At 56.5% G+C, this 21992-nt stretch overlaps 1 protein-coding gene across 1 annotated transcript in view; it reads right to left on the bottom strand.

The window, feature by feature from the left end:
- The window catches only part of PKP3 (plakophilin 3), a 31460-nt gene extending 11106 nt beyond the window's left edge, over positions 1-20354 (bottom strand). The window contains exons 1-5 of the mRNA XM_050952844.1: positions 19843-20354; positions 7097-7188; positions 5483-6207; positions 4642-4765; positions 4107-4311 (exon numbers count right to left, since the gene is read on the bottom strand). Of these exons, the coding sequence (XP_050808801.1) occupies positions 4107-4311; positions 4642-4765; positions 5483-6207; positions 7097-7188; positions 19843-20068 (1372 nt within the window). The 5' untranslated portion in view covers positions 20069-20354. The remainder of the gene's footprint in view (positions 1-4106; positions 4312-4641; positions 4766-5482; positions 6208-7096; positions 7189-19842) is intronic.
- Positions 20355-21992: the final 1638 nt, after the last annotated feature.

The raw sequence follows: 21992 nt of genomic DNA, 5'->3' as shown, positions 1-21992 counted from the left end.
CCAGAGCACGGGGGCTGCCACCAGGGCCGGTGAAACCCATTAGACAACCGCGGGGGGCGGCATTTCGGGTCCTTCGGCGGTGACCATGGTGGTCGGATCTTCGGCTGCCCTGGTCGTTGTCGGCATTTAGGCAGAGGGCGCTGGGGCGGGTGGTATGGGGAGGGCTGCCTGTAGCAAGTAAGGGGGGGGGAAGATGCCACACAGGGGAACTCCCCGCCCCAGCTCACCTCTGCTCTGCCTTCACCCCGAGCACGCCATGGCCGCTTCACTTCTCCCGCTTCCCAGGCTTGTGGCACAAACCAGCTGTTTGGTGCCGCAAGTCTGGGAGGGAGAGAAACAGACCGGGGCGGCGTGCTCAGGGGACGAGGCGGAGCAGAGGTGAGCTGGGGTGGGAGCTGCCACATGGCTCCCTGGGCCAGGGGGAGCTGCTGCGGGGGGGCGCCACAGGGCAGAAAGGGGTAGCTGCTGCGGGGGGGGCTCCTCAGGGCAGGGGCAGGTAGGGAGCTGCTGTGGGGGGGTGCCTTAGGGCGGAGTGGGGGGGCAGAGAGCTGCCATAGGGCTCAGGGAGGTGCAGGGGCGCAAGATGGAAGTTTTGCCTAGGGCGCGAAACATCCTTGCACCCGCCCTGGCTGCCACTCTTGGCTCGCAAGGGGGCTCCAGCAGCAAGTGACCTTTGCCCTCCCCCCACCCCCCACACCTGAGTACCTGAATCCCAGCAGGCAGCCTCTGATCCGCAGGCACAGGAGGAGGCAGGGCTCAGAGGACTTTTTCCATCCCACGGGAAGCTATTCAGAGCTCAGAAACCCCGATGCAGTGACATGACTCCCAGAATGGCAGGCATGCTGCACAAGCCACCGAGTTTTGCTGGCATCATTCGTGGCCCTGCTCTGTGTAGATGGGCAGCTTCTCGGGGTGGGGTCTAATTATCTGGGGCTATTAGTCACCAACCAGCTGCACACAGCCAGGGGAGAAGACCCACTGCTGCCCAGTTCTGATGAGCCTGAGAAGCGGCACTGACAGACATAACTAGCAGGGGGAGCTGGGAGGAGACAGACACTGTTTGAATCCAAGCTGTGCAGAGCCCTGTTCCAGCAGCTCCGATGCCCAACAAAGCCTCTGCACTAGGGTGTTGCTGCAAGAAACACCCAGTTTGGGGGTGGGAGGTTCAGCCCTGCAGGCTTGGTCATGTGACACCCGCTGCATTCCAGAGTTCACCAAATCTTCCCTCTCCCTCCCCTGCCACAGCAGCTCTCAGGATAGAGCAAAGCATCTAGCTGTCCCACTAGGGGAGCAGAACGGCCTAGGACTCAGGGTACCGGCTTAAATTCCTGGCTCTACCACAGACTCTCTCTGTGCCCCAGGGCAAGTCACTGAGTCACTCGGCGTGTCTGATCCCCATCTGTAAAATGGGGAGAACGCCTCCTAGGGCTCTTGTGAGACTAACTGACTGTGAGGCTCTCACTACTCAGCCACAGAGGGACTCCTGCTGCCGGAGCTTCCGCCCACGCTACATCTGATGCTTTAGAAACAATGGCCTAGATTCCCTCGCTAGTGTGAATTCACTGCAGTGGGGCTTTGATGATTTACACCAGCTGAGGACCCAGTTCTGATCTCCCCGGGAGGCAATGGGATCTGACAAGGAGGCGCCCCACCTGCCAGGCACTCCCTGTGTGCAGGGAAAGCCAGCCCGGGGCTGAGCTATCTGGTGACAGCTCTCTCCATTCTCCAGCTGCATTTAGCTAAAACCACTTTCACAGACTCCATTATGCTTGTACAGTAATAGGCATTAAACCCTTCGCATCATCGCTCCTGGGCCTGGCTTTTCCATTAGCCCTGGTATTAGCTGAGACAAACAGAGCCTGGCGGGCAGGATTAGAAAGGGCTTTTGTAACAGAGGCAAATGTAATCTCTGCTCTTGGCCTCTCCCTGCACAGCGCTGCCTGCGCGACACACAGCCAGGTTCAATCTGGTTCCTGGCCAGGGCTGAATTTGCCCCTCCACCATTCATCTCACTCCCTCTCTGCTCTCTCCAGCAGCAGCAGCCAGTCTGGGCAGGAGAAGCCTGTATCTCTCCCCCATTTCTATATCTGCCTCAGCTCCCCACTCTTATCTGCACGCTCTCTGCCTAGGAGGCACAGCGTGTATCCCAGCCTTGACACATAAAAGGACAGGATCCCTTCCCAGGCAGCCTGGCCAGTCCCTCCTCCCACCGGCAGGGCAGCACAGTCTGAGCTACCCACCCACGCCAGCTTCCCTTGCCTGAGCCCCGCCTGGCCCCACAGTGATAAGATCCAGAGCCGACTGGCTGTACAGTAACCCAGGCTGACAGCTCATCCAAGCAGGGTTCACGTGCCTGCTCTCCCTGGCACACTCGTGGGCCCTGACAGGGTGGTGTAGAACCGCTCATGCAGTGACACTGACCCCGGAGAGGTGAAGTTCAGCACAAGACTGGCTGGGGGAACTGAGCTCCAGAAACAGAGGGCTCCTGCACTGGCAGTGGCATCTCTCCAGCTGTAGCCCCCCTACCATCGCTCCCTGGCCTGCTTCAGAACTAGACCACCGGGCCCCTCAGCACACTCCAGTCGAGTAACCTTTGCCCTGTCAGTCTGTAAAGACAGCTGAGGCCACCTGTGGGGCCTGGCACAGCCATAGCTTGGCCTGGTACTTTCTAACAAGGGGGCTTATATGGCTCCATTACTGTAGTACCTCACAACACTCCTGCAATGTAGGGCCTTGCTATTAACCCCAATTTGGGGGTGGGAACCTGAGGCATAGAGACTATGGCCTAGAGTCACAAAGGTACTTAGGGGGCCTAGCTCCCACTGAAATACCTTTAATGATCTGAATTGCCCAGGGTCACCCAGAAAGTCTGGGGCATAGCAGGGAATTGAACCCAGATCTCCTGAGTGCCAAGCCAGTGGTCTAACCATTAGGCCATCCCTTGCATGCCAAACAGACACTCTTAATGCTCACTATTCAGGATTGCGCTTGTCTGGCCAGGAGAGGAACCATGTGCATGCACCCTCAGAAGCTGAGGAACCATTCCCTCTCCTGCCATTGCTGCTAGGCGATAGGGTTTAACGGCTTCATATCTGAACCCTAAAGTAGAACTAGACAAAAGAGTTCCAAAGTATTTGTTCCCTGTTTTTCATCAAAGTCAGAAATTTTGGCCAAAAACATTTTTTTCATTGAAATGTCAACATTTGAATAAAGTCAACTAGCCCAACTCAAACACCTTCCTCTCCCAGCATGTACTCAGTCTAGTGCCACCTGATGGAGACCTGGTGTAAGAATGAGGTTGAAGACAAAGAAAGAGCTATTATGGCCGTTTTTGGCTGATCCCAACAGAAGCGCTATCACCCATACAACTGCCTAGGAACACCCATTGTCATGAAGGGGCTGCCAGGACTCTCAGGACAACTCCCATTTTAGATGCTCCCAACTTTCTGGTAACTTCTTGCTGAGCTGAAAGTTTCCAGGTTTGGCTCCACCAAACGCTAGAGTGAGATCTCATTAGCGTTTGCTGAGACATGGAGCTTCCCTATCATTAGTCTGAGCAAAGCTTTCTGATGAGTTTTCTGCTTGCACGTAAGTTCTTCAGCCAGCTGCTCCTCACTGAGGACTAGGGCCCTGTGCTGGTGCAAAAGCAGCATGTGCATAGAAGGTGGGAACACAAGGAGGGGCAGGGTTGAAGAGGATCCTGAAATATAAAGGGAGCCAGCAGTGGGATCTGGGAAAGAAGGGGGGGCTGTGATTTTGCACTGAAGAGATAACAGGGGCAGGTGATGCAGCCTAGAAGATCTGGCACTGGATTGGGACTCAGGAGACCTGGGTCCTATTCCCAACTCTGCCACTGGCCTGCTGGGTGACCTTGGGCAAGTCACTGCATCTCCAGTGCTTCAGTTCCCCCACCCACCCTTTGTCCATTTAGACTGTCATCTCATTGGGACTGGGACTTTCTATGTGTGTGTACAGCACCTGGCACAATGGGGCCCTGATCTCAGCTGGGGCCACTAGGTGCTGCTGCAACAAACAATTTAGCAGTAGCCCCAACAGATCTGCTTCCCTGCCCCCACTCAGCATGGCGCTTCCTCCCACGCACTGACCCGTGACGTTCTTGCGCAGTTCGTCATCCTGCTCACGCAGCGTCCTCATCAGCTCATAGATGCCATTCTCCTCCACCAGTGCCAGCTTGTTCTCAGCATTGTCATAGATGAGGTTGCGCATGGCGCCGGTGGCGTGGCGCTGCAGCTCCTGGCTGGGGTGGTTGAAAAGCTTCACCAGCTTGGGCACGGCTTGGAGGCTGCGAGCCTGGAAGGGAGGCGGGGTGGTGGGTGAGAGGTGGTGGGGCCTGTAGACCCAGGAGTCTGCCCAGGCCTAGCCCGCACTCATCGGAGGCTGCCCTTCCCACAACACACACACCTCGCCATCAAGCAGGCGGGGATGGAGCAGGGCCCCTGTGGAAGCCATCAGTGTCATGGCCTGGCTAGGACTGGCTGCTGCAGAGTGGTGGGGCTGTATCTCGCCCCTCCCCACCTCTCAGCATGTTCTGTTAGCACCTGAGTGCACAGCTGGGACGTCCCTTTCCCAGCATGCCCTTGGCATCTGCCACCAGGCACCCACCCTCACCTCGCCCCTCACCTGCTTCTTGGCGTCATTGTCGCTGTAGCACTTGTGCTGGATGTAGGCAGCTCCCAGCACCTGTAGGTTGGGGTCACTGGCCATCAGGTATTTCACTGCTGATGGCAGGTCAATGTCGTCAAACCTGGAAACAAAGGGAGGGTCAGGACTGGCCTCCATGCCCCCTCAGGGCTCCCTCCTGCCCACCTCACAGCGGGGCTTCGCCACCTCCTGCATGCTCTGCCGAGGTGCCCACCAATTCGACCCATGTCACTCCTTCACCAGGCCCAGGACACTGGGTCGCCCACCTCTGGTCAAAGATGACTGGCCAGGGCAGGACTTCTTCAGATCCCATCATGCTGCTCCTAACTCAGCCTGTGGGGTTCACTCCTGAGCAACATGTGCTTTCCCTCCCATGCCCAGAGCCAAGTGGGTCACAGCTATAGCACCGTAACCCAGAGCAATGCTAGCCCAGGAAGCAACAGGGCCCAGAGCAGTCCTTTGCAACAGCATCAGTACTGCTGGGCCACTTCACTGCTGCTCCAGCTCCCCTCTGCTTTGCCCTTGCACCCTGCGGATGACCAGGTGAGCTGCAGAATTTACCCATCACATGGGGCCGCATCAGGCAACAGGTCGAATACTTAGACGGAGGGACAGTCATGCCCCAAACCATCCATAATGCAGGAGACTATGGAAATGCACCAGGGAGGCAGACCCAGGAACCAGCAGAAGGGAGGCTATGCCAGGCCCAGAAGCCCAGCTCCCCTGATCCCTCTTAGGAAGCTCAGCACATTCCTTGTTCCTTGTCAGGTAGGCTGGGAGCTTCACAGGCCACCCCTGCCCCCAAGCCCTGCACTCTCACCCGCCGGAGTAGGAGTGCTGGGTTGTCAGCGTGTTGTGCCCGTTGTACATGTCGATGGCGCGCAGGTCCTGTAGGTGGTGGTTGGACTCAGCCAGGCTGCGCACAGAGGGAGCCCGGACGCTGTGCTCCATCATGCCCACGTAGGAGCTCCCCACGCCCGGCTGGGCGGCCGGGAGGCCGCTGAAGGAGCCGGTGCTTAGGCGGGAGCGGTTGTTGCTCTGGAAGCGCTGAAGGGTGCGCATGGCAGGTGCGCGGATGGTCCGGTTCTGAGGCACCTCCACGCTGTCCATCCAGTTGCCTGGCCCCTTCATCCCAGTGTTGGAGCCAGCACTCATCTGCCTCTCAAAGGTGTAGGATCTGGTGAAGTTGCCATTGCTTTTGCCTTTGTAGAGGGCCCCCGGGCCCAACTGCTCCGAGATCATGCTGTAACGATCATCCATGCCTGCAGGGTTGCCCGGCCCGTCTGCCAGGCGCAGCGACCGCAACGACATGGTGTCGAAGTTCGGTCGGGCTTGGTAGTTCCGCTCGTGGAAGGAATTAGGCCGAGCGGAGGTGCTGGCGGCCTGTGAGAGGGTGTAGCTCATACGGTAGGCTGGGCCCTGAGGCACGCCCCCGTTGCTGATGGTAGCCATCCTCTTGTGATGTGGGAGGTCCACAGCTGAGCGGGAGGACCAGCCGGTGGACTTGGTGGTGCTGTACCCATTCTGGGCTGGTGGCTGACACAGCTGAGGGAGAGGGGGAGAAATGGGTCAACAATGTCTCATTTCAATAGGAAACACATGGCATGTCTTGCTAACTTCTGGCCCAGCAAAGTGAGCCTGGGATCTGAGAATCAAGCTGGGGTCTTTTCCTCTCACCCCTCACCACCAGGAAGAGAAATTTTGCAGGCTCAGTTCCACCCTTAGTGACACTCGTACAGCCTCCACGAAGGCCACTGAAAGCTAACGAGGTAACAGTCACCTGATTCCCTCGGCTGAGACAGTGGGTTGGATAGGTGTACCGGGAGTCACCACTGGGCCTGCAGACCTGTTAGCACTGGAGAGGACGAGTGAAAGGGAACCAACCTGACATGACTCTCAGATCCCAGCTGAGTTTGTTGGTTTTAAAAACCCCATTTGACGCGGAGGCCTTGAGAGACCAAGGGAGAAACCCTGGCCCTAGCAAATGGGAGTTTCACCACTAACTTTGGTGGAGCCAGGATTTCACCCACTAACGAAGGTGTCATGTTTGACAATGGTGCAGCGCAGAGCTAAGCTCTGAGACCTGCAGAGCTCTCTGACTGCCAAATGTTCTTGCTACCCCATGGGAGCTTTGTCCACCATAAGAGAACCTTGCCCCTTTCCCTCCACCCTGACTGGCGCCTGGGGGAAATGTGCACCCCACTATCATTATTAGGACCAGGAGCTTTCCCATGCCTGGCCTGGAACCCAGCCATCCACTGCCAGTGACTGGGCTTCCTAAGGGCTACAGGAAGAGAAGCAACTAGCTAGTGACCTGATCTAGTGTGCCGATGGCTGGGTTCCAGACGCAACAATGATGAGAGCCATATAATGACGCAACCCGTCAGCCAGACCGACCTGTCTAGCCACATGCTGCAGGTGAGCTGGTACTTACAGTGCCCTTGGCGTCTAAGCCGTTGGTCTGGGATCTGGAGCTGAAGGACTTCTGCAAGGTGTTGCTATACAGGCCCTGGGAGGAGCTGCCACCTGCAGGACACACAGACAGACAGACAGAGTTCAGCAAAGCTAGATATGTGCTGTGTGCGTTCTAAGCACAGCACTAGGAGAATGGGGACTGAGACAGCCCTAGGCAGGGGAGTAAAGATGGGATCATTACACTTGGATCTGAATACCCAATGCTCTGATGGGGGGATGTTGCAATCTGGATTTGGTGACTGTCTGCAATCGGCTGAACTGCAGCCCTGGAGCCAAACACTCACACAGTGTGGTGGAGTCTGGTTTTGGCTCAGGAGCTTCGGAACGCTGCAGCCAGCTGAGACTCATCCCTGCTTGGTAGCCACTGGGAGGTTCCCATGTCATGGGGCGGGTCGCTATAGGGTGTAGGAGATGTACGTAAAATACCCGTCAAGGTCTCGTCTCTATGTGGGCTGCCTCTAGTGCCTGGTGAATGAATGGCCTGCGTTAGTGGAGGGGAAGGTGGGAGCCGGTCATCCGCTGCACCTGGGTGTCTGGCTGGTGAGTCTTGCCCACATGCTCAGGGGTTAGCTGATCGCCATATTTGGGGCTGGGAAGGAATTTTCCTCCAGGGCAGATTGGCAGAGCCTTGGGGGTTTTTCATCTTCCTCTGCAGCATGGGGCACAGGTCACTGGCTGCAAGATTCTCTGCACCTTGAAGTCTTTAAACCATGACTTGAGGACTTCAATAGCTCAGCAGTTTGTTACAGGAGTGGGTGGGTGAGATTCTGTGGCCTGCATTGTGCAGGAGGTCAGACTAGATGATCATAATGGTCCCTTCTGACCTTAAAGTCTATGATTCTGTGATAAACCTCCCAAGCACGGGTTTGACACAGCTGCAGCACCGAGCCCTCACAGCACATGGCCGCCCCAAGAAAGCCCAGGAGCGCACCCAGGAGCATGCAGGCCACACGGGGATGTGGCTGAGTGGACGAGGAATGCTCCGCAAGTGGCAGGAGATTAGCTGCCTGTGGGAGAATTCTCTGTCATGACCCACAGCAAGTTCTTCTAGGTCAGCCATGGGCTCCCTCCAGTCGCCATACAGCTCAGTCCTGATCTGTAACATCCCTTGTAGCCCAGTCCTGGGCCCCACCCAGCTCTGCCCATGCACCCCTGTCCTGACCTGCAGCCCCCCTCATACCCCAGCCTTGGGACCCACTCAGCTCTCATAATGCTCCCCAGTCTTGAGCTGCACTCCTCTGCTGGTCCAGCCCTGGCCCCACACAGCTCTGCCAACACACCCCAGTCCTGACCTACAGCCCCTCTGCTATTCCAGCCTTGGCCCCATGCAGGTCTGCCAACACACCCCAGTCCTGACCTTTACCCCCCTGCTATTCCAGCCCTGGCCCCATGCAGGTCTGCCAACACACCCCAGGTCTGATCTACAGCCCCTCTGCTATCCCAGTCCCAGACCTGCACACGGTTCTGCCAGTGCACCCTGATGTTGCCCCATTCTTCTCCCAGCTATTCCAAACACAGGCCTCTCTAGAGCAGAGAGGCCGCAGTGTTGATGACACAGACTGGTCTCTTTTGGGCCCAGGATAAAGCTCTCACGTGTGACTCAAGGTAGAGAGGGCTGGAATTTAGCAAGGGGCACATTTTGTTAATCTAAAAATGGCCCTTTTTTCTCTCACATCCATGTTTTTTATGAAATTTTTCACAACATTTGTCACAAACCCTTTATCACATTGTTTACCCAGTATTTTGATTGGAAATTTTACCAACCTTTTTCATTTCTCAGTTTCTATTTTTGAAAATGGGGATTTAAAAAAAAAAGAATTGGAAATAATTTTTCAAAAGAAAAACCCTGCCATGTGCCTAAACCCCCTCTCCCCATTCATTTTTTAACAATGGCAAACAAAGCACTAAAAGAATACAAGCGAAACAACGAATGTTGGAAATGGCCGCTCACATTCCAAAACATTGCGAGACTCCAAACCTTTGGAATAACTGAAAAATGGGAGTGGAGAGGGGGAAATGGTGGGTTTTGGTTTCTTGTTTTTTTTAGTTTCCAACCTTGTCCCAAGCTGGGGTAGGACTAGGTAGCTCCACTGGGGTCAGCGGAGTTAGAGTGATGTACACCCTGGAGGAGCTGTGGTTGGCTGGGCTCCATTGAGGTCAGTGAGACTCTCCTGAGGGTCTCTAGCCCAGACTGTGCAGAGAGGGAAAGGCTCGCCAAGCAGGCCTTATTTATGTTGAACAGCTCACCGGGAAACTGAACTCCCCCCTTCCCACCTGGTTTCCCCACCCCCTTTCCCAGCCACACTTGCTCTTGTTAAGAGAGAGCCCATTTAAAAGCGGCGTTAGGTACAAAGGGCCTCTAGAAGGCAACAGATGGCATGAGTCCTGGAGATCTGAAGGGAGGAGCCTGGCAGGTCAATGGAGAGCAGTGCGGTGAGTAGGGTGACCAGACAGCAAGTGTGAAAAATCAGGATGGGGGTAGGGGGGGGTAATAGGAGCCTATATAAGAAAAAGCTCCAAATATCGGGTCTGTCCCTATAAAATTGGGACATCTGGACACCCTACTGGTAAGCAATTAGTTCACCATGGGAGAAACTGCGCTGAGACCCAGCTGGGGTTACAAGCGGAATGTGTCCAGCCAGCTTCAGTTCAACCCATGGCCAATATTTGTCGCTGTTACAAAATCAACAGCAGAGCTAAGTGCGGCTAGGGGTGTCTGCAGCATCTAAGCTCCCATTTAAAGGTAACTGAAGGTGGCAGTTTCTCTTCTCTCTGATGCCATTGATGTCACTGGAGATCTCCCTGGTTTACTCTGGTGTCAGAGAGAGGAGAACCAGGCCCTTGCACAGTTCTAGCCCTGGTGATTGCCAAGAAACCCTTCCCAGTTTAGCCAATGCTGGGTTAGCTCAGGCTGGTGCTGTAAGTGGGGGGCGAGGGAGCCTCACTCTCGCTAACAAAAGGCTTGAGCTTAGGAAGTGCAATGGGGGAAGAGTCAGCCTAAACAAAGAGCTGTGTGTGGCTGGAAAGCTGGTCTCTCTCACCAACTGCGGTTGGTCCAATCAAAGATATCACCTCCCCCACCTTATCTCTCTCATATCCTGGGACCCACACGGCTACAGCTGCACTGCCTAAGGAAAGGCAGCTATCTGAACACCAAGCAGCCGGGACGCCATCAGCTTTCATTTGTGATGGCATCATCTCACTAGCTCGCCAGTGGGCCAGAAAGTCATCCAGGGTAGCCAAGAGCTGAATTTCTGCACGCTTAGCACCTTTCAAACTCCAGCCACTTCAATTAGGTGCCTAACTGAGAGCTGAGCTGGGTTGACAAACTGTCTCATTCTCCCCATGGACAGAACTGATGGAGACGTGGAATGTACAGCTAAGCTCCCTCTCCTTTGATTGCTGTCTGGTTTGGCAGCTACACTCTCTCCCCTCCCGCCTCCGGTGAACATGGTGCTACTTGCCCTATTGATAATGTTTGCTGTGTAGTTGTAGCTGTCCCAGGATATTAGAGAGACAAGGCAGGCGAGGTAAGATATTTTATTGGACACTCAGAGGTTAGTCCAATGAGAGCTATTACCTCCCGGCGATTTGTCTCTCTATTGACTTAACGACAGAGATCAACTCTTGAGTGTTTTCTAGCAACCAAGGAGATGCAGGCTGGGAAGTGAAACCATGCCCAGTGCCAGCGCTGAGAGGCAGGCCCAGCATTCTTTCATCATACTCCAGGTTGAGCGGGATAATTGCTAGTCCTTCTCAACTCCTGCTTACCCGAGACACTATCCATGCAGAACAGTGACTGGAGATCATTTAAGGGACACGCTTTGGTGCTTACTTATTGACAGCTGGCCTGAAACACAAGTGAATGGATAAAATGGAAGTGGGACTGGGTTTCCAAAGGCATTGTGCCATTTACTGCCATTCGTAAGATTACTGTCATTTGCATACTGATTTTCATGTCGGTTCTGCCTCTCCCCACTGCAAAATCCTCGCTTTGTGACTGGACAAACCATCCCAGCAGTCGGCACAATCGGCACCGCTCGGGGAGGGTTGGGATAGCAGGGAGGCTGTAGGTCAGGACTGGGGTATGTTGGCAGAGTGCTGAGGAAGCCTGCACAGCACCTGGCTCCGCTCCCCCAGGCGAATGTTCTAGTGCTTGGGAAAGCCAGGAGCTAACGGGAGCAGTTACAGCCTGGCCAACTTAGTGACTAACCCAACCGTGTCCATGTCTCCAAAGGGCTGGAGCCCAGGCCCTTCTCAGTGGGCTCCTCCACCTGCCCCATAAGACCCTGCTTCGGCCCTGCCACTATTCTCATGGCTGGGTTTGCCCCTTCAGCAGCAGGGAGCCTGGGAACAGTGAGGCCCGGTGAGGCTGTGTTGTATAAACACATTCCTCCTGCATGCTCAATTCCATGGGAAATCAGCCCGCACAGGTTGGGTGTCTGCTGGGATGAAGTAAAACCTGGGGGAATCTGGCAGGAGAAAATGGAAACATACACGCTCCAATCTCTTGGAATGCCTGGCAGAATCAAACAAGCCACGGAAGCCCTGTCACATGCAACAATATTTGGGGCAGCCGAACAGCTCACTCCACCTCAGGTGAGCCTCTCCTGGGAACCCTTGTGTGTGGGGCTTATTGCCTGTGGGGTAGAATGGCTCCATTTGAGCTCTGAGCTTTCCATAGCCTCTTTCTCTCGTGTGGGCAGGACCGTGAAGAGATGTTCCACTTACCAATGTTCCTGTCCCTTGCCCCAGCTCCCCAGTGAGTGATCAGGGAGGAAGCCCAGTAGCTGGCTCTCTCAAACCCCATCCCCAGGCCTGCTGGCCAGCCAGTATGGGTGGGATGGGAGAGATCACTGTGGCTACAAGGAGACAAAGCCAGAGCAGCCACATTGCACTGACAGACACAATCCCAGAAGAGACAATGCCAGAGACATCCGCCCAGCATGATCCTGCAGCGCTGGGAGGCATCACAGGAAACAGGGCTGAACTGGCCCCTTAAAGGGGGCCTAGCTTTGGGCTGGGAATGGCTACAGCAAGGGTCCTTGCACCAGGTCCTGCGGTAAATTGGCACAAAGATCTGGGGGCTTCCAGCACCTACAGCCCAATCTCTACCTCAGAGGCAGAGCAGAGACAAGGGATGGGAGCGGGCTCACGACCGTCTCCTCCTTGACTCCGCTGGCCAGGTGACCCATAAGCTAAGAGCCTCTGCCAGAGGGCCATGCCAGTGCTAAGAAGATCCTGCCAAGTGGCAGCTGGTGAGGAAGATCACAGCCCCATGCTAGGCCCTAGCCATGGCACTGCTGTGGCATAACTCTAATGGCAGGCTTTCCGAGAGGCACACAGTAGCCCTGCTTGGCTGAAGGGCCGGCTCTAGGCACCAGCAAACCACGCACGTGCTTGGGGCAGAACATTTTCAAAGGTGGCATTCTGGCCATTTTTTTTTTTTTTTTTTTTTTTTTTTTTTTACTTCGGGCGGCAAAAGCCTAGAGCTGGCCCTGGCAGCAGCAGCGCGTTGTGCATGGGGGGTGCCCTGGGGCCGCTGTGGTTTGTGCTGTGGGGGAGCAGCACCACACCTTGTGGCTGGGCCGGGCAGGCTCCTAGTAGGGGACACTCGGGCTGGGGGCTGCCCCATGGGGAACATGGAGCCGCTTGCAGGTGCCACAGGGTGGCTGCCCCCCACTGCTGCAGCCAGGGCTGGGTGAAGTGGCCCGAGCCACCCAGGGACTGCAGCAGGGTGGCCAGAAGCAGCAGCAGCAGTGGGGCCATAGAGGGTGGGGTGCTGCCGTGCGGGACCCACGTCCCACTCTCCGGGATTCCATTCCCCCTAGGGCTACCCTGCCCTGGCTCCTGAGTCCCCTGCTGGAGCAGTCCCCCAGCTCTGCCCTCCTGGGTCCCCATCGGTCCTGGAGGCAGGAGCCGTGGATGGAGGGATCCTGGGCTGAGGCGTGGCCCGGGAGCCCCGCTGCTTACCCTAACCCTGCCAGCACCAGACTGGCTGGAGTCAAGGGGGGAGCAGGCAGAGTCAGCACTGGTGGGGGGGAGCCAAGGGCTGGGGCGGCAGGGGGTGTGGTGGGGGAAGAGAGAGCCCAGGGCTGGGGCAGCAGGGGTATTGGGGGGGGGAGAAGAGAGAGCCCAGCACTGGGGCGGCAGGGGGGACGGGTGGGGTCAGATGGAGAGCCCAGTGCTGGGGCGGCAGGGGGGATGGGTGGGGTGGGGTGGAGAGCCCAGCACTGGGGCAGCAGGGGGGACAGGTGGGGTGGGGTGGGGAGCCCAGAGCTGGGGTGGCAGGGGGCGGGGGGGGTTGAGAGCCCAGGGCTGGGGAGGGGGGGCAGCCAAAAATTATTTTTGCTTGGGACAGCAAAAAACCTAGAGCTGGCCCTGCTTGGCTGACTTGCTCGTGGTTGGAGTTTGGGGCAGGAGGGAAAAGGCCTGAAGGAGTTAGTGCCTGAAGGGGTGGGGCACCATTAGGACTGCCATGGAGACAGCACAGGTGGCATTCTCCCTTATCAGTCAGTACACAGAGTAACTGATAATGCCAGGGACCCAGCTCTTTGTGGGTAAACAGGGACCCTGAGGCCAGGAGGTGGAGCCCCAGCTGCCCCTAGAAGCTGGGAGTGGAAATCCTGGCACTGGAAACATAAGAACAAAAGAATGGCCATACTGGGTCAGAACAAAGGTCCATCTAGCCCAGTATCCTGTCTTCCAACAGTGGCCAATGCCAGCTGCCCCAGAGGGAATGAACAGAACAGGTAATCATCAAGTGATCCATCCCGTCACCCATTCCCAGCTTCTGGCAAACAGAGGCTAGGGACACCATCCCTGCCCATCCTGGCTAATAGCCATTGGTGGACCTATCCTCCATGAACTTATCTAGTTCTTTTTTTAACCCTGTTATAGCCTTGGCCTTCACAACATCCTCTGGCAAGGAGTTCCACAGGTTGACTGTGCATTGTGTGAAGAAATACTTCCTTATGTTTGTTTGAAACCTGCTGCCTATTCATTTCATTGGGTGACCCCTAGTTCTTGTTATGAGAAATAAATAACAATTGCTTATTTACTTTCTCCACACCAGTCATGATTTTATAGACCTCTAGCATATCCCACTTTAATCCTCTCTTTTCCACGGTGAAAAGACCTAGGCCTGGTCCACACTACAGCGTTAAATCGATTTAAACAGCGTTAAATCGATTTAACGCTGTATCCGTCCACACTACAAGGCACTTTAAATCGATTTTAAGGGCTCTTAAAATCGATTTCTGTACTCCTCCCCAACGAGAGGAGTAACCCTAAAATTGATATTACTATATCGATTTAGGGTTAGTGTGGACGGAAATCGAAGTTATTGGTCTCATTCTTTTACTGAGCTACCCAGAGTGCACCGCTCCGGAAATCGATGGTAGCCTAGGACCATGGACGCACACCACCGAATTAATGTGCCCTAGTGTGGACGCATAAAATCGATTTTTATAAAACCAGTTTTATAAAACCGGTTTTAATAATTTCGATTTTATGCTGTAGTGTAGACGTGGCCCCAGTTGTCTTAATCGCTCCTCGAATGGAAGCTCTTCCATTCCACCAATCATTTTTGTTGCTCTTTTCTGTACCTTTTCCAATTCCAATATACCTTTTTTGAAATGGGATGACCACAATGGCATGTATGTCCAGCACCCGGGGCCCTGCTCCCGACTTAGCCCTGTGCATGCTGCTGGGATACATTCAGAATACAGAAATCATCCTACTAACCTGGCGGACTTCCACCACTTCCTGAGGGGGATGAGAACACACTCGCTGCTCCCCCAGGGCCCCAGCACGTACCCCCAGTCAGAGCACGTGCATGACTGAGAGGCACCATGTGTCAGGGAGCCCAGAGTTCTCAGGGCAGCCACCCACCAGCCAGGGTAACGGGCGCCCCTGGCCACGTTTGCCCTGTGTTCTTTCCCAGTGTCATTTCCCTCCACTGTTAGGGATTAAACACCACTGGTGCCTTCAAGTCTCCTGCCTGGCAAGCCTGTATGTGGCTCAGGCTCTGCATCTGCCCCACGCAAGGAGATTCCTGCACTATAGGGAGACCATGCCACCCACTGAACACAGCTCAAGGGCCACCCCTTGGAACAGAGAAGAGTGGAGAGGGCCCAGAATGGTAACAGCAGAGCATTTGCGTTGAGATGCATGGGTAGTGCTTGGAGTAGGGGGTGGGGCAGCACTGAAATAGGAGGGGGGCTGTAGGTCAGGACTGGGGTGCATGGCAGTTGGGTGGGTCCCAGGGCTGGGATGGCTGAGGGGCTGTAGGTCAGGACTGGGGTGCCTGGCAGTTGGGTGGGTCCCAGGACTGGAACAGGAGGCATTGCTACCAAGTGACACAGAGTTGCAGTCTAGTGCTTCCCTCTCACTCCAACTGTGAGGTGGACAGCTGGCACTACATGTGACTCACACTCACTGCTCTTCACTGTCTGGAATCCTGCCTGCCCCTCCTAGCTTTCCCAGCTTCCTCCCTGTCTAGGTGGCTGCTTCTCTGGGCAGACCCAGCCCCCTGTCCTTCACCTGCCTGCCCCAGCCACACACACACACCCCCGGCCAGCAGTGCAGATTAACTCCTGAGTGCATGACAAAGTTCAGTGAACAGAATATACCTGGGGAGAAGAGGTGGGTGCACAGGGACCTGCCTTCTGCTCCCCACACTCAATCCCAGCTCCAGCACCCCCTCAGTCCTCGGTGGCGATGGGAAGGGTGAGGCGTGGCGGGGATTCCTGTCTCCTGCGAGAGCCTGTAGCGTGCCCAGCTCTATGCCAGAGCCCAGCCTCAGGGACTGGCTTCCATGGCAGGATGGAGGCCGGGGCTGGGCCCAGACAGGTGGATAGCATTGATCAGACAGGTTGGTATCTTGGGGGTGAGGCCCAGTAACTTCACTGGCTGCAGGTTGTGCCACTGTCTGCCCTGCTGGGACACACAACACTTGGCTTTCAGGGTAGGGAGAATCAAGAGGGCTATGCACTGCGTTGGGTCGGCAAAACAGCCACTCGGGGGGGTTTCCATGGCTGGGAGCTCCCGCTACGGCAGGAGCAGGCAGGTAGCAAGCTGTCACCTCAGAGGAGGGGCAGAGGAAGGAAAGTTGTATTTCCATGCCTCCCTTCAACCCTGCACGGCCCCAGCTCTGTGCTTAATATGTGCCTCAGCCCCAGCACCTCCGGGCCTGGCAGTTCACAGCCCCGGCACCTCTGCTTGCTGCATCAGTTATGAATGTAAAAAGATTGCTTAACACTTGCCCTTCTTTCATTACTGATTAAACCTACCCTGGATCCCACCCAAGCCAGCAATTTCCTCCTCACACTCAATACTTCCTATCGTAGCAGAAGGCAGCCCAGCCACCAGCTCTGATTTCTTCTGATCACCAGCTGCCAGCCCTCACTGGGGGCACAGCTTTCCTGCCTGCTCCCAGGGGGTGGAGCTCCACATCTTCCTTCGCTCTGCCTGCCTTTTCTGTGCCTCTCCTCAGCTTTCCTTTGTTCTAGCTCCCTTCCCCACATTAAACAAACAGAAAACAACAAACTGTGGCTTTTTCTGTACCTGTTCCCAACCTTCCCCTTCTACATGCTCAGTAACTGCTTTGGTCCATCGGCCCCACCCCACCCCTCGATCTGGTTTCACCCCAGCTGCAGACTCTGTGTCAACAAAGGCAGAGAGGAGAGAGCCTAATGGTTCTGTTGGGCAGTCCCATGGAGGGGCAGGCAGGTAGGCTGTGGTGCTGGCCCCAGTGTCAGGAAGGAGCTGGGGAGAGCATTCCCGGCGTCTGGCTGCAGGAAGGTGGTGGCGTGGCGCTGAAAACACGGCTTTCACCTAATCCCCACCGTTGGCGCACAGGAATCTCCTGGCCTGTCTCACTGGGAGTGAGAACAGGGGAAGAGTTTAAGATAAGGCCTTTGTGTGTCAGCCTGGAGCCAGGGAGCTCAAGTCCCTAGGGGGTTCCTGCCTTGTGGTGCTAGTCACAGTGGCCAGATTAGGGGCAACAGTCTCTTTTTGTGAGCGGAGACAGGCAGCCTTAGAGAATGCCTGTCAGGCTGCAGGAAAGCAGCTCTTGGGCTAGGACAAAATTCCAAGACAAGGTGTGGGTGCAGCGCTCATAATTAGATTGGGACTGAAAGAGATCAAAGGAAGGAGAAGCCACAAAGGCAGCTCCAGGTGTGCGTGGGAACTGCTCCGCTGCTGGCGCTCAGATCCTGGCAGTTTGGGGAAATACACTCTTTGCCTTTCTCCACTGCCTTCCCCGCCCAGCAGCTTCAGAGCACTTCACAGGCATTAATCAAGTCAGCCTGATAGAGGGTTTGTGAAACACCTATAATGGGGCCCTGGTCCATGACGTGGGCTCCTGGGAGCTACCACAACACACAATAAACGCCACTGCCCTGGGAGGCAATCAGCATTGGACAGGTGTGGAACCGATGCACAGAGAGGCTAAATAACTTCCCTAGGTCATGCAGAAAATCCGTGGCAGAGCCTGGATGAGAACTGATGGACCTGAGCCCCCACTGGCCTGCACCAGTGGGCAGTGAGCATGACACTGTCTGATTCTGAGGGGGTAGCTTTTCACACTCACCTTGCACTAGTGTGAACGACTGCTGGGGTCCGTTCCAGGCCTCCCCACTTACAGTCCTGGGCTGTAACAAGCCATCCTCCCCACAGGAGAAAGACACAAGGGTCTGGAGGGACCGGAGGTCAGTTCCCTCCAGGCCCCACCACGTCAAGCACATGCTTGGGGCAGCATGCCGTGGGGGGCGCTCTGCCGGTCGCCGGGAGGGCAGCAGGCAGGCTGCCTTCGATGGCATGCCTGCGGAGGGTTCGGTGGAGCCGCGGGACCAGCGGACCCTCCACAGGCACGCCTGCGGGAGGTCCACCGGAGCTGCTGGACCGGTGACCGGCAGAGTGCCTCCCGCAGCATGCTGCCGTACTTGGGGCAGCGAAATGTCTAGAGCCGCCCCTGACTGTCACACATCCATAATAGACAGAAACCTCTGGGGTCTGTCATCCCACGTCTAGTCTGCTGGGTGCTGTAGGGACTGTGACTGGGGGGAGTTAGGGATCGTGCACTAGGGTCAGAGATCGGCTAGTAAACGAGACCCTTTGCTAGGGGCGTGGGAACAGCGCCCAGGGCAGTGATAAGCTAGATTCAGGAAGTGAGCGGGGGCTCCGCTAGCTCAGAGGTAGCCGTGCAATGCCTGTGCAAGTAAACAAACAGGTCTCCCCCCAAGCCAGGATTTAAAACCTGCCACAGTCCTGATACCTGCTGGATTGTAGCTACTGGCATAGCTCCGTTTCAGCTGGGGGCGGAGGGAGCATCCTCTTCCCACCCCCAGTTTATAGTCTGGGCCCCAAACCCAGACATCCTAGCAAGTAGTACAAACGTGTCCAGGGGGCACCTGGCTTGCGTGCTCAGGAACCTGGGGGGAGGAGGCAATCCGAGCAGGCACGTGGGCTCAGCGGCTTGGACGGAGGCCTTGTCTCCAAATGATTTGGGAGGCTCATAGAAAACTAGGGGGATTCTGGAGTGGAGATCCACTGCCTGGCTGCAGGAGCCGGGGCTGTGTCTTTCATCTACCGACCGGGGGGCCAGAAACCTCCCCCAGGGGAAAAATATGAAATTTCAGACATTTGCAAAAAAACCCAAATCCCCACCCCAGAAAAACGAATGCCCGGAGTTTTCCCAGGCTTAGCTCAGAAGTGCTGCTGGCAAGTTCTCCCCCAGAGCCTGAGGCCCAGGAGCCCTAGCAGACCTGGGGAAACATAAACACACTCCCCTCCCTTATCTCATTCTCAGGCCACAGATTGAAAACAAAATGGGGCGGGGCTGTGGGTGTGCTGGGCTGTCTGAGCACCCCCAGGCAAGCAGGCAAGGCCAGCCCTAGCGTGCAACCAGAGACACTGGCACTCCCAGCAAGGCAATACTCGGGGAGTGCTGGAAAGTCCGGCCTGGATTCCTCAGGGAAGGAGCCAACAACAGGTGGGAGCCCCTTGCTTTGTTACTTTCTCTTGTGCTGGTGATACCCACAGGGGGAGCGGGCCCAGTCAGGTCACCCCCTTCCTGCCTAGTCTGCCCCACGTGGACCCCATTCCTCGGCCTCTAGGGCCTGGCTGGAGCTCTGACGGGTTCTGCCCCCCTGCCCCATTTCCCCAGGGAGATTCCCCCAAGCTCGAGCTCCCTCCACGCAGTGTGGGCCACGACGCCCCCCCTGTTAAACTTGCTGCACAGACCCGCAGAGAGAGAGCAAATGTGCGGCACAAATAATAGCCACCAGCCGGGCAGGCCAGGCTCCTGTCTCAGAAGCAGAGCTCCTATGAGCACAGCAAGGAGAGCAGCACCTTCCCACGCAGGAGCTCAGCGCCAGACACACCTTGGCCAGCTGAACCTCCAGCAGCTCCCAACCCCACCCCCAAGGGCAGGGAATGATTATTACCCCTATTGTACAGATGGGGAAACAGAGGCACAGGGTAGCACAGTGACTCGCCTCCAGTCACAGAGCAGAACTAGGCCCGCCTCCCAGTCCCCACCCCCTGTATAATCCCATCCCCAGCAGAGGTTACAGATAAGAGGGGCTGGAGCCCTGCCCGCAAAGCCAGCAGTCCCTGGAGATGCCCCTTGGCATAGCTAGCTTTGGAGGGCACTGCGTCCTCGCCTGTGAAGCCCGTCACGCTGTCAGTGCCCCCGCTTACCTTTGCCCTCAACGTAGTCGAGCCCAGGTCCATTGGTCCTGGAGACAGAGCTGCTCTTCTGCAGCATCCTCATGCGGACCTGCTCCTGCACCCGGGCGCTCTTCAGCAGCTCCGCGTCAGGTGCCTCTTTGGTCTTCCTGCCCAGCTGCTGGTCCGAGGGCAGTGCCAGGGAGCTCACACCGGCCTCCGGCTGCAAAGCCGACAGGAAGAAGTTATTCTCCTGCATGGCTCCTGTCCTGGCCAGGCGAGGAGCGTGGCTCAGTCTGCCCCAGGGCCCTGGCTCTGCTAGGGAAAGGTCCCAATGTTGCTAACACCAGTTCCACTTCCTCTGTCCGTCTGAGCCAAGGCCAAGCTGAGACGCCAGGGAGCTGAGGGTCTGCAGCAGGAGTGCAGGGCAGGGAAGGCTGCCAGATCCTGCCTCGGCCCTGGCTGGGGAGTCAGTTTGAGCTGCTCTGGGGAGACGGCACTGGGTGCCCCTGGCCCACTCCACCCCTAGCCTCACAAGTGCTGGCTTCCTGGGATGGGACTTTGCCACTCTGAGACAGGGTTACACCCCTCTGCCTAGCCACTGACATCACCGAGGAGGCCGGCTTTCAGGCAGAGCAGGTCAGCCAGTTCCACCTTAAGCAGGTGAGGCCTTTGGCAGGGCCTGGCTTCCTCAGCTTTAAGGTGGAATTGCAGGGATGCACAACCGGCCCCTGCCCTGCCACACCTTGTTAGTGAGTAAACTAGCACAGGCAGTTACTGGAGTTGCCACCCCATGCCTCAGGGGCCAGGGCAGCCAGGAGGATTGTGGGGTTGCTGGCAGCCTCCTCCTACCACCCGGACTGCATGGGTGCTGCCCGTGGCCTGAGGTGACAGCACCAGGAAAGGCTGAATGCAGAGACGCTGCGCCATAAAACCCAGAGTAACCGTCTTGCCCTGGACAACCCAGCCTTGGTGATGGCAGCAGCCTCCTGGCTCGGGAAGGATTAGCACTGCAAGCCAGAGACTCAGATATGCAGCCAGCACTGGGGGCCGGGGCAGGAGCTGTTGCTGCCCAGGAGCTGGGATAGTCAGGGGGCATTCTGTTCCCATGCGTCGGGGTCAGGGCCTGTTGGAAACAGCAGCGTGGGGTGGAGCATGTGCACGGCGGGGGGACGGGGGAATCAGATTTGATTGTAAGCAAGAGCCGTAATACAGGCTGTGTGCTCTGGGCCAATTTCTCCTCCCTCTTGGCCAGGGGGCACCTGGGAGCAGGATCTGGTCCTGAATGTTCTGGGGGCTCATGGGGGAAAGTGGGTTCTTTCCTATTACATCCTAGGCTTCCTGGAGGGGTACACAGCCCCCAGCTGGGCTGAGCTTGGGGCGTTTAGAGGGGCAGCAGCAGGGCAGCATTCGGGACAGGACTTTCCTGGTCCTAGTGAAGGTCTTTCCCCCAGAGTTAGTTTGAGGCAGGTGGGAAATTGTGACTGGGAGCAGCCAGGAGGCCACGTTACATTAAATGGGGCAAGAAGGACCCGCAGTCTGATAACGGGAGTCAGCAAAGGAGGCTGTGCGTGGGGGCCATGTCCAACGGGCATTGGGGCAGTGCACAGGGGCCAGCTGGGATATGTGGTGGGCAGAGCAGGGGGGTTGTGGTGGATGGTGCACAACATGGCTAGGCAGCAGTAGTTGGCAAGTGACTTAAAGGGAAGTTTAGCGAGTGTTGGATGGCCGTGTGGGGTGTGGCCACTGTTTGAGCTGCAGGCATTCTGCAGATGTGGCATGAATAAGAGTGAGGGAAGAGAGACAATAAGTTAGCAGGAAGCATCATCACTTGGCCACATTATAGAGGCACCTGCACTGGGCCAGGATGAAGTGAGTGAGGGGGCAGCCCCCCTCATCCTCCCTGAGAGAAGAAAAGCACAACACCGACATCCACTGTCTGAGCCTGCAATCCCTGCACACACCAGCCTGCTGATTGTCTGTATCCCCAGCTGAATGCTGACTGCACCTGTGCTGACACTGTGGTGCTCTAACACAAACACCTGATGCAAATGGGGTGGGAGGGGGAATGATGCTAGGGAGAATAAAGCCAAACTCCTGTGCCTAGCTACACAGGGCAGCCCAGCAAGGAGAGCAGATGGCACTGGGCTGGAACTCAGCAGATCTGGGTTCAAATACTGACT

Source organism: Gopherus flavomarginatus, chromosome 5, assembly GCF_025201925.1.
Source record: "Gopherus flavomarginatus isolate rGopFla2 chromosome 5, rGopFla2.mat.asm, whole genome shotgun sequence".
NCBI classification, from domain to species: domain Eukaryota; kingdom Metazoa; phylum Chordata; order Testudines; family Testudinidae; genus Gopherus; species Gopherus flavomarginatus.
The sequence above is the reverse complement of the archived record's forward strand: the minus strand, read 5'-3'. Positions and strand labels throughout refer to the sequence as shown.